At 42.0% G+C, this 17,237-nt stretch overlaps 1 protein-coding gene and 1 pseudogene across 1 annotated transcript; one reads left to right on the top strand and one right to left on the bottom strand.

Annotated features, from left to right (window-relative positions):
• Window positions 1–97: 97 nt before the first annotated feature.
• LOC135552636 (transmembrane protein 87B-like) lies at window positions 98–5,727 on the bottom strand (annotated as a pseudogene).
• A 2,279-nt stretch (window positions 5,728–8,006) lies between these two features.
• On the top strand, window positions 8,007–13,568 carry LOC135552637 (calpain small subunit 1-like). The gene is made up of 11 exons (XM_064984365.1): window positions 8,007–8,138; window positions 8,441–8,512; window positions 8,877–8,913; window positions 10,054–10,146; window positions 11,474–11,531; window positions 11,684–11,748; window positions 11,860–11,928; window positions 12,537–12,615; window positions 12,792–12,908; window positions 13,016–13,074; window positions 13,218–13,568. The coding sequence occupies exons 2-11, from the start codon at window positions 8,466–8,468 to the stop codon at window positions 13,242–13,244; spliced, it is 651 nt and encodes a 216-aa protein (XP_064840437.1). The 5' UTR covers window positions 8,007–8,138; window positions 8,441–8,465; the 3' UTR covers window positions 13,245–13,568.
• The last annotated feature ends 3,669 nt before the right edge of the window (window positions 13,569–17,237 follow it).

Consider the following 17,237-nt stretch of genomic DNA (forward strand, 5'->3'; position numbering starts at 1 on the left):
GTTGATATGTTTTGTTGATCAATGTCGTCACGTGTTCACTAGGAAATTGTCCCAAACTAGAACAATAAAGATTCAAATCAAACAACTAAAAAAAAAACACAATTGTGGAGGCTATTTATGCATAAAATGTTGACGTACTGTGTGTAGGAAGGCATTATGGAAATGCTATTGGTCATTAATCTCTATTTTGATAATCCTACATCCTTTTACATAATGGCAGATTTGTGCAGTATGCATTATCTGGAGTGCTTCCATTTCACAATGAATTGCGTCAACAGGTGAGCTCCTTCAGAGTAAATGACATCCTGTTGCAGATAAACATGTCTGCTGTAGTCAGTGTCACTGCCCTGGCAGTTGAGGGACATGTCTGTTACCGTTCTGGTAAATACGCTTGATACAGCACGATACATGAAATCACCACCATACTGTTGTCTGTTAAAACTAAATCTCTGGGATTAAGTTATTATAGAGATGACAGACGGTAAGAGCATATTATAACATATTAACCCAACATAATAGATACATGTTATGTAACGTTATAGGCTAGCTAAAAAACAAAAATGACACAAAATGGGCATGAAGTGATAACCTGCAGTGACAGGCAAATACAGGGTTGGCATCACTGAAATGGGATGTTACCCACAAGCCACAGCCATCCCAGGAATGTGGACTTCAACCATCTAAAGGTGTTCATGACATGATCATTACATAGTCATTACATTCCTGTTCTTCTGCCAAATGACAAATCAATTAGGACAAATAAAGGCGGTGTTTTCGTATGTGTGTTAAGCAGTTCATTTTTTGAAACAAACAAGCTCACAATATGACTGAAAAGGTATTTGTTTTTGGCAATATCGCACAACTGTAATACAATATTGTTGGAAATACTAAGTGGAAGCTGTAAGATAAACACCCCAGGGGTCTCGTTGTTGGATGTGTTGACCAGATAGTTGGTGGTTATCAGTGGGAACAGACACAATAAATCGATTCTGACCCACGCAGTGATGGCGCTCTGCCCTCAGGCAGGTCACTGTATTGACTATAATGTCTGGAGCATTTCACCCGCTTAGATAAACAGTCACTCTTTAAAAAGGCTACTGTATGATTCACAGATCAGTGGAACGTCACTAATGACCACTTGTGTAGAGAAATGAAAGAAAAGGGTGAACCTGGGACTGTAGTGCAGTGTGTCTGTGTATAACAGTGAATGAGAGAAAGCGAGAGAGGGACAGTCAGAGATCAGAAGATAAATAACAAGTATGTGTGTGGGGAGATTTGTAGGGGAGTGTGTATGATTGTGCTGGGCCAAGTGCAAGACTGCATACTGGACAAAAAAAAAAAAAACATTTAATCACATTCCCGCACTTTACCTATGTAAACAGTGAAAGGCAAGATACAATTTGTAGTAAAGAATCTAAAAAAAAATAATCCAGATATCCACAAAAATATAAATAAGCAGGCATTCAAAAATAAAATGAAAATAGTGAGCTCATTACATCATAGTTTATCCCATCGTATTTACAACCGCTGCTTACAAAGCTCATAAGGGATAATATCCTTCATATACAGACATAGGGTTGTCCAACGCACGGTCTCTGTCTACAGTGCACATCGTCTCCCTCGGTCTATTCCATTTGAGACATCTCAAAATTGGTTGTCATGGTCTCCTGTGGGTAAATAAAAGCATAGTTGGAACGACTTTCCAAAGGCGACATGGTGGACTGAAAAACAAAGATGGACATTGAAGTCAATCGATCTTCACAAAAGCTTTAATAGAAAAGATACATGCGATCTGATCTACCGACGACCCTTTCCATACAAGTATATTCACATTTTGAAGTAAAAAATATATCTTAAAGATATCCCTTGCATTGACAATCCTAATGGCTTTATTTGATGTGGGGGGGGGGGGGGGGGTTTAAATGAAAAAGTTACACCACCCTTCCACACCCTCTCATTGTTCAAGCCAGCAAGAAAACAGGGAGGGATAAACAAGCTGACGTAAACCCAACGAGCTACTGCGCTTTATTAAGTATGGAGCTGGCACCACCTGCTGTTCACACCAGGAATAACACCGTGTCTTAACTCGTCAGTCCAGTAGAGGGGGCAGTGCACTGGGACAGAAAGGAAAACCTGTTGGCTTGATTTACAGCTGAACTGGATTACAGTTGTCTTCTCAGTCAGAAAAATAAACTATCCTTTCTGTGCTTGTTTCACACATCATCACAGAGTGTAAACTGATTTAATTAAGTTGAGCGTTTCAATGTTCTTACTATGTAATTGTAACAGTATAACTTTAGAACGTCCCCTCGCCCATACCCGGGTGCGAACCAGGGACCCTCTGCACACATCAACGACTGACACCCACGAGCAAGGGGAACTACTACTTCAAGGTCTCAGAGCAAGTGACGTCACCGATTGAAACGCTGTTTAGCGCGCACCGCTAACTAAGCTAGCCGTTTCACATCCGTTACACAATAACCACCCTGTAATACACTTCTAGTCAAAGTGATTATATTATCACTGTCAATCATGGTTCATTTTTCTAACGTTTCCACAACTTCAATTTGTTCGCACTTACACATCTGCCATTGAAGATGGGATATTCTCTTCGACCCATTTCAGATCCTCATCCTGGGAAAAATAATAATCCTATCACCAAGACAACTTCTCTGAGCCAGAAAATGTAGTTTATAGCCTATATTCTTAGTATGGGTGGTAATCGCTGTGCTATGGAGGAGGCTCTTACCACTTTGTTCGGCTTGGCTGTTCCATTTGTCTCGGGACTTCAGACCCCTCGTCTTCACGCCCTCTGGAAGTACACTAAATAGGATTGGATCAGAAACACAGATATGATTACCGTATGTTGGCTGAGTCAATTACGTTCTATCAAAAATGGCTGCTAGGAGAGATAACCAAGGTACATTCATCCCATAGACTATCAACACACTATGGGCGTGTGACAACTAGGCCAAAGAGGTCTAGCTACCTATCAAGACCGTGTAAGATACTGTATTTCATCTTCCAGTGAACCATATGCAGTATCAACTTGTGTTCCTATGACTGAAATACCAAAACAGCAGTGACTCTTATCAAATGTATCATTCATCAGCTGTTCCTTTGCCTCGTCGTCACGCTCCTCGTCCACTAGGGGGCTGAAGGCGTATCTAAGGGGAACAGGACATGACATCACAGATCAGGGGCACGTTCAACATGACACAATGTTGTGGAACGTTCAGATAGCATATGTCTATGTGGGAAAATCAATATTCTCTGACATACAGACTAAGGGATCACGCCGGCTCTATTCATGGGATTCCTATCGGCAATGGTCGACAACATTTGGCTACCGAACGTGGCCCACTTAGGCTCAGTGCCATCTCAATTCAATTTGAGTTGACTTGGACATGGGATTTCTCCATACAAGTGCAATTTTATGTCCTGAATTGACCCTAACTTTGCCACAGATGTCTCTGTTGACATACTGAAAGATCCTAGCCAGTAACCCAATCCCTAGATTAAAAAACAGACATGACTTTGGTTGAGAGGGTTTTGGCCTTGTGTTGAACTGTTTAGCCGTGACCTCTTACCTCTGGTTGTTGGCAGACGGCCTCCACAGAAACATGATGACCAGAAGGATGGTGGAGAAGAGGAACCGCCAGAAAGCAGTCTATCCACAGCTCCCTCCAGTCCTGGAGAGATACAAAGAGAGAGTGAATAAGAGAGACGGGAGAGGAAGAGAATGTGAAAGATAATACATCTAATGCCAAATACCAGTTCACTAGAGGCCAACTGTGTGTGTGTGTGTGTGCGGAAAATCGGTTAGATTTCCTCGCGGTCAAAATTGTCAAGAAAATGTTATTTCCGATGCTCTCTGACTGTCTAGCTTTTCATTTGTTAGCGCGCTGGAAACAGTCAAGAAACTATGAATGTGGGTTCATTATCATTTCTACAGTTTCGATTTGGTTTTAGACATTTTAAAGTACATTGAGTTCGATTATTATTATTATTTTTACTCAAACCACACGCACGTGTTTGGACACCCGTGGCTTAAAAAGTTACGTAACGTAGTAAACAAACACTACTTACCGACTGGCACTTTGAAACCTTGAAGGTCTTCATCATCCAGATAATGAAAATTACTGAGGCTGCAGAGTAGAACAGTGACAGGCCAAATATATTAGATTAGTGAATGCTTGTAATCATGGGCACACCAAGGTGTATAGTACACTATGTATGAAATGTCTCTTAAGTGGTTGCAGTAACACAGCCACAGACAGCTCCTCACCAATAACGGCGAATATGAGGGTGTTGGTAAAGTGGCGATACAGGGAGAGCTTGACAACGTTTCTTCGGAGGCGAAGGAGCTTCATGGTCTGGGCCAGGCTGATAAAGATGTGATTGGCTGTTAAAGGACTCCCAACAGAACCACAGGACACACCCGGCTAACAAACAGCCCACCTTTGAAATACAATTCTCAACAGAACAGTTAACCCAATAATACCAGTCTTCTTCCACTGACTTTCAACATAACCAACACCGAAGAGTTTGCCTACCTTGTCAACCGAGCTGATATACCTGAACGTAAACCCAAGCCAATCATAAGTGTCTGAGGGTTTTCAGCCATTTTCTCATCACTCCGGAGGAGTTGAGCTCCCCTCTGCCCCCCATGGCCAGGTTAAGCACTTCTCTGAGACAAAGGCGAAGGCAGGCGGAAATAGAGGGAGAAGTGCCAATACCAACCACCACCAAGGCACTGTTGCACACAGGGATTTCAGGAAGTGAGAGCGTTGGAAGATGAAGTCAGAGGGGAGGGGAGGGGAGGGGAGGGGGGGAGATGTGAAGGGAAGTACAGTACAGGATATCCACCAGCAGAGGGTAGAGTCGAGCACAGCCAACGGAATAGCAGCAAGCGGCACCAGATCATCTTCAGCCTGAAAGGGACAGAGAGGGGAACGGATACAAGCACAGAGGGGCAGGAGAAAGGGAGGGGAGCGACAGAGGGAGCGAGGGGACATTATCACATACTCTTCAGGCAGCCATGCAGATAGACAGATACACACCAAGAGGACCCGTGTAGAACCAAACTACCACTCAAAGAGGGTTGGAATCAAACTTGTTGGAGAAGTTATGAGAGACACTGGTAAAAGGGATGAGGAGATCTGAGTAAGCGTTGGAAACACAGCTCAAGACAAACATGCCCAGGAGGGAGAAAAATAAGAGGTCTTAATACTGACAGACTAACTGCATACAGTGACAACTAGATTAACACGCTGACTGACAGACAGGCAGACTGATGGCCTCTAATGTCTGACCACTCCAAAAGGATATCCACCACACAACGCACGGGTCAGTGAACGCCAGAATAATGTCACACAGTAGTCTGCTACTGCCCCCCCCCCCCCCGACCCTGTGAGAAAGACAGGCAAACACTTTACAGTGGAATGACGGTACTACTACACACACAAGATTCCTGGCATCCTTTGGCCAAAGATGAAGATATTCAACAAAGAGCATCATGGCATTGTTTAGTTTAGTTCCGTATCAAAAACGGATCAACATGTTTTAATAGTCTAGTTAGGTGGACAATACATTTGGGGGGAATACCGAGGTAGTATATTGATCAGAAAGGAGAGGACAGAGACCAGACTTACCCGAATTGACCCTCAGGATTCCCTCGACAACGGAGAATATAAGGTAAAAATACAAATGAAATGAGCAGTCCCACCCCAACCACCCTGTGTATCAATGCACTGAGCCTTGGCCTACAGAGAGAGAGAGAGAGAGAGAGAGAGAGAGAGAGAGAGAGAGAGAGAGAGAGGCAGGCAGAGGGAGAGACAGACAGACAGACAGACAGACAGACAGACAGACAGACAGACAGACAGACAGACAGACAGATTGAGACAGAATTGGAAATAGAGTTTAACACTCTCCACTGTCTTAACAATGTGACCTCTTATGAAGGGACTGACTCCCTTGACAATTCCATAACCAAGACTAGCGATGATGACGAGCACACGGGCCAGGGTCCGCACTGCTGAAAGGATCTCCACAAACACTACTGCCCCCTGGACTGTTGGAGGACACAGCACACAAATAAAGCTTATTAAAATGGAGTACAACAGCACATTTAGCACCACACTAGGAGCAACTATCTTTTACCCAATTGCAACCTTGCCCACCAGGAAGATTTAGGTAGAAAAACAAAATTGTCTGAAAATGTGTGTTTAGGGGTGTCCACCAAAAATGACCACTTAAACCCCATGTTGATTTCCTTAAAAGACCAATTACAGACAAAAACGTGTTTCTCAAGTGATCACGTGAATTTCAAGTGAAATTTCACAAGTGAAATCAAGTGGCTTTTCTGTAAGGTTCTTGTCTCTCCCCCTCCTGACCGGAGAGGCCGTCATAGCGGATGCTCTGGAACTCGGCATAGTACACCGCGTTCCCCAGCATGCCCAGCAAGATGACCCCGCCCATCCAGAACTGGATCCCGAGCAGCTCTCTCCAGTAGTAGGCTAACAGCCAAGGCCACAGCGCAGGCCCAGCAACGCATAGATGACACACATCACCATACAAATATCCTGCATTGACAGTACACCATGCTACAATACTAGTTAGAAGAAGGGGCTAACATGTTCTTGCTGTATAATATTCTACAAGGTTCAGTAAATAACTGAGTTTTATCCTAACTTTCAGGAACATACGCAAGGTTATCGCCTACTTACATTTCGGCTGAATGACAGTATTGTTAAACATTGTCTTGGTGAAGAGGAAAAAGCTCTGCTTTTTCAAAGTTTCCTGTAACACAAGCTGTGAAAAAATGTCAAACATATGAGTACTGCAAATAGATTTGGACAACATTTAGATTAAAAACCTGTTGGGTTTCAAATTATCTGAACAAAATAGCTGAATAGTTGGAACGTAGGTGGGCATGATGGTGAGCCAATAGTCAATTTTTGCCCAGGGGCAGGCTGTCTATGATTGAATGGATCGGATCACGTACTATTTATTACTTGTATTAACTAGTCGTGAAACAAACCCATATTGACTAACACTGATAGAGTAAAAAAAATAAGGATCATTTGGACGGCCTAATCAAGGGAGAATGATAGTGTTACATTGCGTATAATACAGTGGAAGCGGTTACAATGTTACATTGTCGCCAGAATGGTGCACCGTGCGTAAAACGAAGGAAAGTGTTGTCTCAATGCCTCCTTCTGTAGATTGCGACAGTATATCAACTGTTGAAATAGATTAATCTGGCTGAACTAAACAATATTCTTAACAAGATATCATAGCCTATCTGATGCTTTGATAGCATAATAAACGTGACATTTTTATTAACTTGTATTCACTTTACACGCCCGTTAAATGCAGTGTCAGAGCCGGGTAAACGGACCTTACACGTGAACAGTGTACGTTGTCTTGTCTTGTGCGTGGTCAATAACACTGTTTTCATGGCGCTCGCCATTTGTACCAGGACGAATCCACAGCGACAACTTCCCGAGCGCTCCTGCATCCTGCCTGGGTCTTTTGTCTGACATCACAATGTAGGCGGTCTTCCGTGGACAACAAACCGGAGAAAACGTTTTCAACTTGGGAATGTACTTTCTTATTGGACAAGTTCACACAGCGTAGCTTCTTCGTTTTCAAATGTTTCCCCCCGTTTCAGACATCTACATTGCATGCAAGATGTAGGTTATGCAAATAGGTCTATAGATCGAAAGGAAAAATGCCATTCTAAAAATGTTTTTATTAGTACATGAAATCTTATGCCATTGTTTTGTAAAACAGCATCAGTAAATGCAATGAACATTAGGCCTTGTACCCTCAATTGATCATTATTTTAAATCTATATGACTCAAACATAAGTGTTGTAAAAGTGTCGTCTGAATTAGTCTCATCATCCCTAATATCATCAATAGGGAAATGCTAGTTATTCTTGACATAAACTAACGGGTTGTAGGACCCAGAGTCATTCCGACCTGTCTCTCCCTATGGTGCGCACTTCTCTATTGGGCAGGGGTGTGGAACTCTGATGCATTGAAAAATAACTCCTTGCGGAATTGGGTTTGTACCAAAAAGGAGTGCCGTCACGTCAGTATCTGCCGAATTCAGCAACGCATTTTTCCCCTGTAAGTATTATTATCAATTTAAGGGAATCAGATTGCCTTCTCAAGTTTATCAGACTGTTTGACGTTGATTTTTTGGTATTCTTCGTCACTTTTGACATCTGCTGCAGAGGTTATACTGTTTGTGCTACTTACCAATACAGGCCAAGGAGAAAAAGTTTTCAGAGGGAGCCCCAACACCAACAACACATTTATTACATCCGGACATACTGTATTCTGGCTCGTTTTCTCTCTCTGTTGTCGCCTTTTTGTTTAATCGATTAGATGTTTGATGTCAGATGTTTCTCTCTTGACTCCTTTTGTAGATTTTCGCCTCTGTCCTTTCACAAGATGTTTCTGGCCAAAAGACTCATTGGTGGCATCCTGGATGTTGTGAGGTAGGACTGGCTCATTTTCACACACACACACACGCACAAAAACTGTCATTGTAATGGATGTGAAACGGCTAGCTTAGTTAGCGGTGCGCGCTAAATAGCGCTTCAATCGGTGAAGTCACTTGCACTGAGACCTTGAAGTAGTAGTTCCCCTTGCTCTGCAAGGGCCGTGGCTTTTGTGGAGCGATGGGTAACGATGCTTCGAGGGGTGACTGTTGTTGATGTGTGCAGAGGGTCCCTGGTTCGGGCCCGGGTATGGGCGAGGGGACGGTCTAAAGTTATACTGTTACATCAGTATACTGACTTCATTCATGACATTTCTAACATTTATTAAATAGTAATAGGTCTTTCTTGTTTTCTCCAACAGCAACATCGACCCTGGTCAATTTGTGCCATCAGATCCTGTGAGTAAACCCTTTAGCACCAATTTTCCTTCAGAACATCATCAATCAATCAATCAAATGTATTTATATAGCCCTTCTTACATCAGCTGATGTCACAAAGTGCTGTACAGACACCCAGCCTAAAACCCCAAACAGCAAGCAATGCAGGTGTAGAGGCACGGTGGCTAGGAAAAACTCCCTAGAAAGGCCAGAACCTAGGAAGAAACCTAGAGAGGAACCAGGCTATGAGGGGTGGCCAGTTCTCTTCTGGCTGTGCCGGGTGGAGATAATAACAGAACAAGGCCAAGATGTTCAAATGTTCATAGATGACCAGCAGGGTCAAATAATAATAATCATAGTAGTTGTCGAGGGTGCAACAGGTCAGCACCTCAGGAGTAAATGTCAGTTGGCTTTTCATAGCCGATCATTCAGAGTATCTCTACTGCTCCTGCTGTCTCTAGAGAGTTGAAAACAGCAGGTCTGGGACGGGTAGCACGTCCAGTGAACAGGTCAGGGTTCCATAGCTGTAGGCAGAACAGTTCAAACTGGAGCAGCAGCACGGCCAGGTGGACTGGGGACAGCAAGGAGTCATCAGGCCAGGTAGTCCTGAGGCTCAGGTCAGGTCTTCTGAGAAAGAGAGAAAGATTTTAAAAAAGAGAGAAATTAGAGAGAGCATACTTAAATTCACACAGGACACCGGATAAAACAGGAGAAATACTCCAGATATAACAGACTGACCCTAGCCCCCTGACACAAACTACTGCAGCATAAATACTGGAGGCTGAGACAGGAGGGGTCTGGAGATACTGTGGCCCCATCTGACGATACACCCGGACAGGGCCAAACAGGCAGGATAAAACCCCACCCACTTTGCCGAAGCACAGCCCCCACACCACTAGAGAGATATCTTCAACCACCAAATTACCATCCTGAGACAAGGCCGAGTATAGCCCACAAAGATCTCCGCCACAGCACAACCCAAGGGGTTGTCTTATGATAGTCTTATGATAGTGCACTCACTGCCGACTGGAAAGTTTTAGAAGTTAACACCACTCTTTTGAGCAAAGGAGCCACAACTGTTGCTGTCCTGCATGATCGACCGCAGTGAAGAGGGCTGTGGGTGTTAGTGTTAACAGAACCTGGTCTTTGTTTGTGTCCTAGCCCCCACCACGCAGACCTCTGGCCTACGCGGAGCAGAATGAGAACGACGAGGAGAGACAGTTCCGCAAGGTGTTCCAGCAACTTGCTGGGGATGTAAGTAGTTATTGTTTTTCAACTTATACACTCCTACTACTATCATATCGGATCCTATTCACCTCCAAACCTACTGTCCTTTCCTATCCTATTCAGAGAAGTAAAGAGCCCAGATAAGTCAAGTCAAGAGTGCCTCTTGATTCTCTTGATTCTGGCTATGAGTCATTGAGAGACGTTCACTTAAGGCTTTCGGCTATCAAATTCAGTTTCCATAAATGTGCCATTGTATAATCAGGTCTGTTGTTGAATGTTTTAAAGAGGCTGTTTCGTTATGTGGGTTTCCACAAGGACAAAACACAGTTGTTAAAATGATTTACATTAACCCACTGTTAGTGGTTTATTGTAATATAGTGCAGACCAACGACCAGTGTGTTAATTAAGTTCCAGTATTGTTTGTGGTGTATTATATTTTGTAGGTGCAGCCAACTATCCATGGCATGGATGGTATTCCATTTTTGGGCTGATGATACACTGGCACAATCAGTGTAACCCTGTTGTTGCCTCTTGTATCCCAGTTAAGTCTTGTTTGCATTCCAAACCCCTCCCCTCCAGCCATTCACCCTGCTTAATCTGGAGCCAGTCTTCAGAATGTGGTCAACCATCTACACAGACATGGTGAATTTGGGGCTTCAAATGTGCTGTCTGTCAAGCAACTGCTGCCAACTAATAGAAGCCTTTTGGAAGAGTACAGTGAAGAGCTCCGGTTGGCTTAAATCATTGATTCTGCCCCATTGGTTATAGTCACTAAAGCCCAGAGTTCCACAGACATTTCCTTCCTGTGACGAACACTGCATCATGAGACCGGGGATGTGGTTTGCTGACAACCCAACCCTGGTTTATTCCACTGACAAGAAGAGGGACTGGTTCCTCCTCTATGTGGTTCCTACCATTGTCTGGCAGGGCGGCTCTCTTGCCTGGTTAGGTTTTGTGGGGGTGGGGTTGTAGATTGTGTGAGTCATAGATAGGGGTGGATACATGTTCTACTGGTAGGCTAAGCTGGCAACGATCGACTTTAAACTGATGACTAGCCCGAAATCATTGAGGCCTTACTCATAAGGGGGACACAAGATTCATATGGAATGAAACCTGAAGATATACCTGCCGCAAATGTGTCTGCTGAAAGTTGATACAATGACTTAGGTTGTTCTAATATGTCACGCACAAATCCAGAGAAAGCGATGCATTGGGTCCATGATTGTACTCCTAAAACATATGTTCATTAAAGTAGTCTCGGTGTCCTTATCCTTTTGTGAGCTGACTTGTGACCCAAGTACATGTAGGCATATAGAGCGTATGAGGACTTACTGTATCTCTCTGTGCATTATAGGACATGGAGGTGAGCCCCACGGAACTGATGAACATCCTCAACAGGATCATTAGCAAACGTGAGTCCTAGTCTTGCACAAACACCATGCTTGTGTCTATATTTGTCTTTGTACACCTCTTGCACACAAAATGGAGTCGAAGCGCAAGACTGGTTCCAGGGAATGGTTTTCTGTATTGTAGTGAAGGAGTGGTCTGTCTGTGTTCATTTCAGGTAGTGACCTGAAGACTGATGGCTTTAGCATCGAGTCATGCAGGAGCATGGTGGCTGTCATGGACGTATCCTTCCACATCAGTGTCTGTATTAGAATGGAGGACTATACTACACTACACTATACTATACTATCAGAGTAGTTGATATTAAGATTTACCTTAACCCTGAGCACACAGAGTGACAGCACAGGAAAGCTAGGTTTCCATGAGTTCAAGTTTTTATGGAACAACATCAAGAAATGGCAGGTGAGTTCAGTCCTCTTGTTACATTTTTGACAATCGGCGCTGTATGAACAATTGTGTGAAATGATGGACATTTCTGTGAAACGTTTGCCTTGAGCTAGAAATGATTTACATGTATTTGCAAGAAATTCCTATAACCCCCCATACAACTTCCAACAGTCCTCTTACTCCATTAATGTAAGAATGTTGTTTTATAAACGTTATGTTAATACACTCTTTATGAAAGGTACTGTGGCCTCCGGACTATTACATTGACCCCCCCCCCCCCTTCCATTTGTTTTGTACACTACTGTTACTCGCTGTTTATTATCTATGCATAGTCACTTCACCCCTACCTACATGTACAAATTACCTTGACTAACCTGAACCACCCGCACACTGCCTTGGTACCGGTACCCCCTGTATATAGCCTCGTTGTTACTTTTTATAATTAATTTTATTTTTTGTAAATATTTTCTTAATTCTTCTTGAACTGCACTGTTGGTTAAGGGCTTGTAAGTAAGCATTTCACGGTAAGGTCTACACCTGTTGTATTCGGCGCAGGTGACAAATAAAGTTTTATTTGATGAACTTTGACCTCTCGGTGTATCTTTATTTCCGCTATGATTCAGTGCATCTACATATCAAATGACGCAGACCGCTCCGGGCTCATCTCCTCACAAGAGCTTCCTGCTACCTTCAAAGCTGCAGGTGAGCTCAGAGACCAGGAGAAACGGAACATGGAATTGCATATCTTTGACATCATACTGTAAGGCCTTTTATAACAGTGACAACAAACAGCCATGACAACTGATGAAAGCCAGCTTGTCCCTGCATATATGTGTTTGGTCTCATTGGTGTCTTTCTCCTGTTATGTCCGTGTGCAGGCTTCCCTCTCAACGACCAGCTCTTCCAGTTGATGGTCCGCAGGTACAGTGATGAACAGGGCAACATGGACTTTGACAACTTCATTGGGTGCCTGGTCAGACTGGACGCTATGTGTCGTAAGTGACTGATCCTCAACACTCCCCTGTTCAGTCCGATTATGTTCTTGATTTCAGACTATTTCCTTTTCATTAACCTTCAGTAATAGTGTTTTGTGCATTTTCAGGAGCTTTCAAGACTCTGGACAAAGATGATAATGGAACTATCAAAGTCAACATCCAGGAGGTAAATTAGGTTTCACTATTTTCTCTTTGCATTTGAACGATGTGTTTAGGGTTAGTGACCATTTTTAAGATTAATGACTGGATATAGGAACTGAAATTAGACCTAAATAACTACACATCTATTGTGTTCTGCTTTCTCCACAGTGGCTTCAGTTGACCATGTACTCATAAAACATCAAGGAAAGCCTACAAAAAGCCTTCATTAATCTCTCGCTCCATTTTAAGATTTTTATTTTATATTACCATTGTTATTATTGTTTGACAGATGTTCATACATCATTGTCATGAATGTTTATTCAATTTATCACTAGATAGCAGCATTGCAGAAACACCAGGAACGCACACATTTACTTTACTACCTTTCTACAGTCCAAATATTTGAACGTTTTTTGTTTTCCTTTTTTCTGGCAACACACCTTTGGTCAAACATTCCACACTGCTATGTAATGTAATATATACATTCTAGTGCTCAATAAAGGGGGCAATATTACCTAATACTTGCAGCTATCTCATTTATTACAGTTTCTATGTTCTGCTTTTGCTCATTAAAGAAATGTTCTCTCATGTGTTTGTAAATAACTCATATTTTTGTGTTATTGTAGTAATTTCACAGACCAATTAATTAATAAAGTTGATTGTTATTCAGTTATTCATCAGCACCTCTCTTAACTTCCACCTCTGCCGACTAATAGCCAGTGGTGGAAAGTACTTAAGTAAAAAATACTTTAAAGTCGATTTTGGTGGTATCTGTATTTTACTATTTATAATTTTGACAACTTACTTTTTCTTCACTACATTCCTAATGAAAATAATGTGCTTTTTACTCCATACATTTTCCCTGACACCCAAAAGTACTCATTACATTTTGAATGCTTAGCAGGACAGAAACATGGTCCAATTCACACACTTATCAAGAGAACATTCCTGGTCATCCCTACTGCATCCGATCTGGTGGACTCACTAAACAAAAACACTTTGTTTGTAAACTATAGCTGCGTGTTGGAGTGTGACCCTGGCTATCCATAAATAACAAAAACAAACGTCTGGTTTGCCTAATATAAGCAATTTGAAATGATTTTAATTTGATACTTTTGATACTTAAGTATATCTAAAACCAAATACTTTTACACTTTTACTCAAGTAGTATTTTACTGGGTGACATTCACTTTTATTTGAGTAATTTTCTATTGAGGAATCTTTACTTTTACTCAAGTATGGCAAATGGGTACTTTTTCCACCACTGCTAATAGCCTACGCTTGGCAGCCTATTAATTTGATTTACACACTGTTAGGAAAATTACGATTAAATGACTGAACAAATCATTTTAAATGGAACTGTAACTAAGTAAACTTATACTCTGTTTTATATCTGATTAACAATATGAGTTCATAAGAAGGGATTGTGTGACACGGACAAGGAATAATTAAAGTTAATGAACACCATTCCAACTAGGAAGAAAGAAATGGGTTGTGGATTAAGTAAACAGATAAGGTAGTTAACCTATGGTTGAACCGACGAAACTTAGCTCTGGGGTGTTTTAGATAAGACAGGGAGTGCATTCCTAGGTTTTCTGTTAATTAGAACTGTCAGCTAAGTGGTGATCGATAATGTTGAGGGTTCAAAAGTTAATTCAGTTGTGTTGTGTGTCCTGTGTATGTGCTAGGGGGGTCAGAATGAACTTTTAAAGTTCCCTTTGTTCTGGTCGAGAGGAGGGGATTCTGTTAAGCAATGAAATGATGTTATGTTATTGTATATAAACTGTTGCTCATGGTAACGTGGCAGCACGCTCCGAGAATAAATTCTGTTACCTATTATTGAAAAGACTGGTCTCCGTCTATTTTATGCAAACAAGAATCTTACAAATTCTCATAAATAGATTAAGGGAATTCAATTAATGAATACATATTGGTATAATTAAATTACAGTAACACACACTGCATGGGCAAAAGGAGAAGAACACAGAACAGCGGCTGATGCCAAGCACAGGTACCCGGGCTGTTTCCAGAGCATCGAGAGAGCGGCTGTTCAAGGGGGCGTGATCGCGGAGGAAGGACTAGACACAATAAAATGAGACACCACTCAGGGAGTAAGGTCGAAGTCAGTCACCAATTGGGTGAGCGGGTGGTAATTGGGGCGTGTCATCGGACTTACCTGGGTGCAGAGCGGACCTGGAAGGCAGGAACAAAAACCTTTGAGATGATGCTGAGGGACCGTCTAGATCAAGGAACAAACAGGTGATGTGACGGATGTTCCAGTGGATTGTTGGGCAAAGTCAAGGCAAACACGACCCCTCATATACATTAAGTTAAAGGTAAGTATAGAGGCGATTTAACAGTGTTTATCACAGAAAGGAAAAAGCTGCACACTGCTGCTCCCAGATGATATTTATTAACAACGTTTTGACCCTTAGGTCTATGGATGCCCGGGGAAGACCTAAGGGTCGAAATGTTAATAAATAAGTACGCTGACGTGGAATTGTTTTAAGATGCTCATACCATGCATCATTTAGCCATTTGGTTTAGAATTTTAGTACCCCCTTAGGTATATAAAAAAAAACATTTCAAGAAAGAATTTGAAAAATATATTACGTTTTTGGCCTTTACTACTAAAGCCCATAGAAACGCATTAAATAACACATTCATAAATGTAAAAAAGGACGGTCAAAAAATAGATCATAAGAAACAAGGTTTTGAAGTGTCTGTCCTATATCTAGGAGATGTAAAAAAGCTCAGGAAATATATATATATATATTGTTTCACAAATGTAACTTCTTTCTTTGGGCACAAAATTACAGTACCTCCTTTCCTCCATTTGTTTGTATGGGTTACGTTCAAACGAGTCCTGTGATACTAGCGGGGGTTGTAGAGCAAAACATAGACCACCATAGTGTTCCCTTCCATTGAGTGGAAGTGCGACATCGGCGGATGAGGTGGATTGATGTGATCTCCTTTGGTGTACGTTACAGGCAGTGGCGATTTTAGCATGTCAATCTTTGTGGGGCAAACCAAAAAATGCCAATCACTGAACAATACTTTAATTTCACTATAACGGTGACAGACGGTGTCCACAAACTGTTAGGGGGATACATAGCTGTCCTAACAGCAGAGTCCCAACAGCAGTCCCAACACCTTACCACGGCTACACCTGGCTATAAGTGGAGCCTTGCCTAGCAACAAAACAGTTAATTCAGCCTCGTTTACTGTCTTTAAAAAAACTGAGCTAATATGGCTGACTTGGTTAAAAAAACATGGTTTCTACTGACAATTGAGATGTACAAACTATGGCAAAAGGGGACGACAAGAGGATAAGAGGCAATCCGTAATTTCGATTAAGACATTAATGAGCGAGCTAGGACGGACAAAGTCAATATAACTATTTGTTCAGAACTTTTGAAATGTACAGCAACAGAATTCAGAACATGGGCCGTTCTTGCAGTGTTCTCCCTGTACACCAAGTCAGAATCGTAGTATAAATAAAGGAGGCATAATAAACAGACAATGAAAGCTCTTACAATATTCAATGATTACATTTCTCAAAAACAGGTTATAGGCTACATGTGCACCACCAAGTCAGAACAGTAGGCGAAATTAAGAGGGGAAAATAGACCAAATTATTAGGTTGAAGCACATAGGCTACTAACAGCTTACTACACAACATACACTTAGTAGTACTTTCTTAGCTACAGCCAGGAGCCCTGGCATATTACATCATTTATGCAGCATACAATACATTTTTGGACTCACCTTGTTGTGCTGAGCTCACTTGAACAGGAAGGTGGTGCGGCGGACCTTTGTGGGCAAATTTTGTCATCAAAGTCTGGCACTCTCTGGATTTATGGTGATTTCAAGACAACTGGGAACTCGAAAAATAACAAGGTTGAATCATGATGACGTCAGTGACCTTCAGGCCGGAGGAGCTCTAGAAAAAGGCCAGAGTTCCCAACTTACAATACTGAATTGGATGACCTTTCAAGAAGTATTTTCCCAGTCAGAGCTCATTTTTGCCTAAGTTCCCAGTTGTCTTGAACTGACTGAAGTCAGATTTTCCAGTTCTGAGTTAACAGATGTTTTGAGTGTGGCAGAAATTATGCTGGATTGATAGCATGGCCAATGTTTAATGTTTTTAAAGATTTTACTAGGCAAGTCAGTTAAGAACAGTTAAGT

Source organism: Oncorhynchus masou, chromosome 13, assembly GCF_036934945.1.
Source record: "Oncorhynchus masou masou isolate Uvic2021 chromosome 13, UVic_Omas_1.1, whole genome shotgun sequence".
NCBI classification, from domain to species: domain Eukaryota; kingdom Metazoa; phylum Chordata; class Actinopteri; order Salmoniformes; family Salmonidae; genus Oncorhynchus; species Oncorhynchus masou.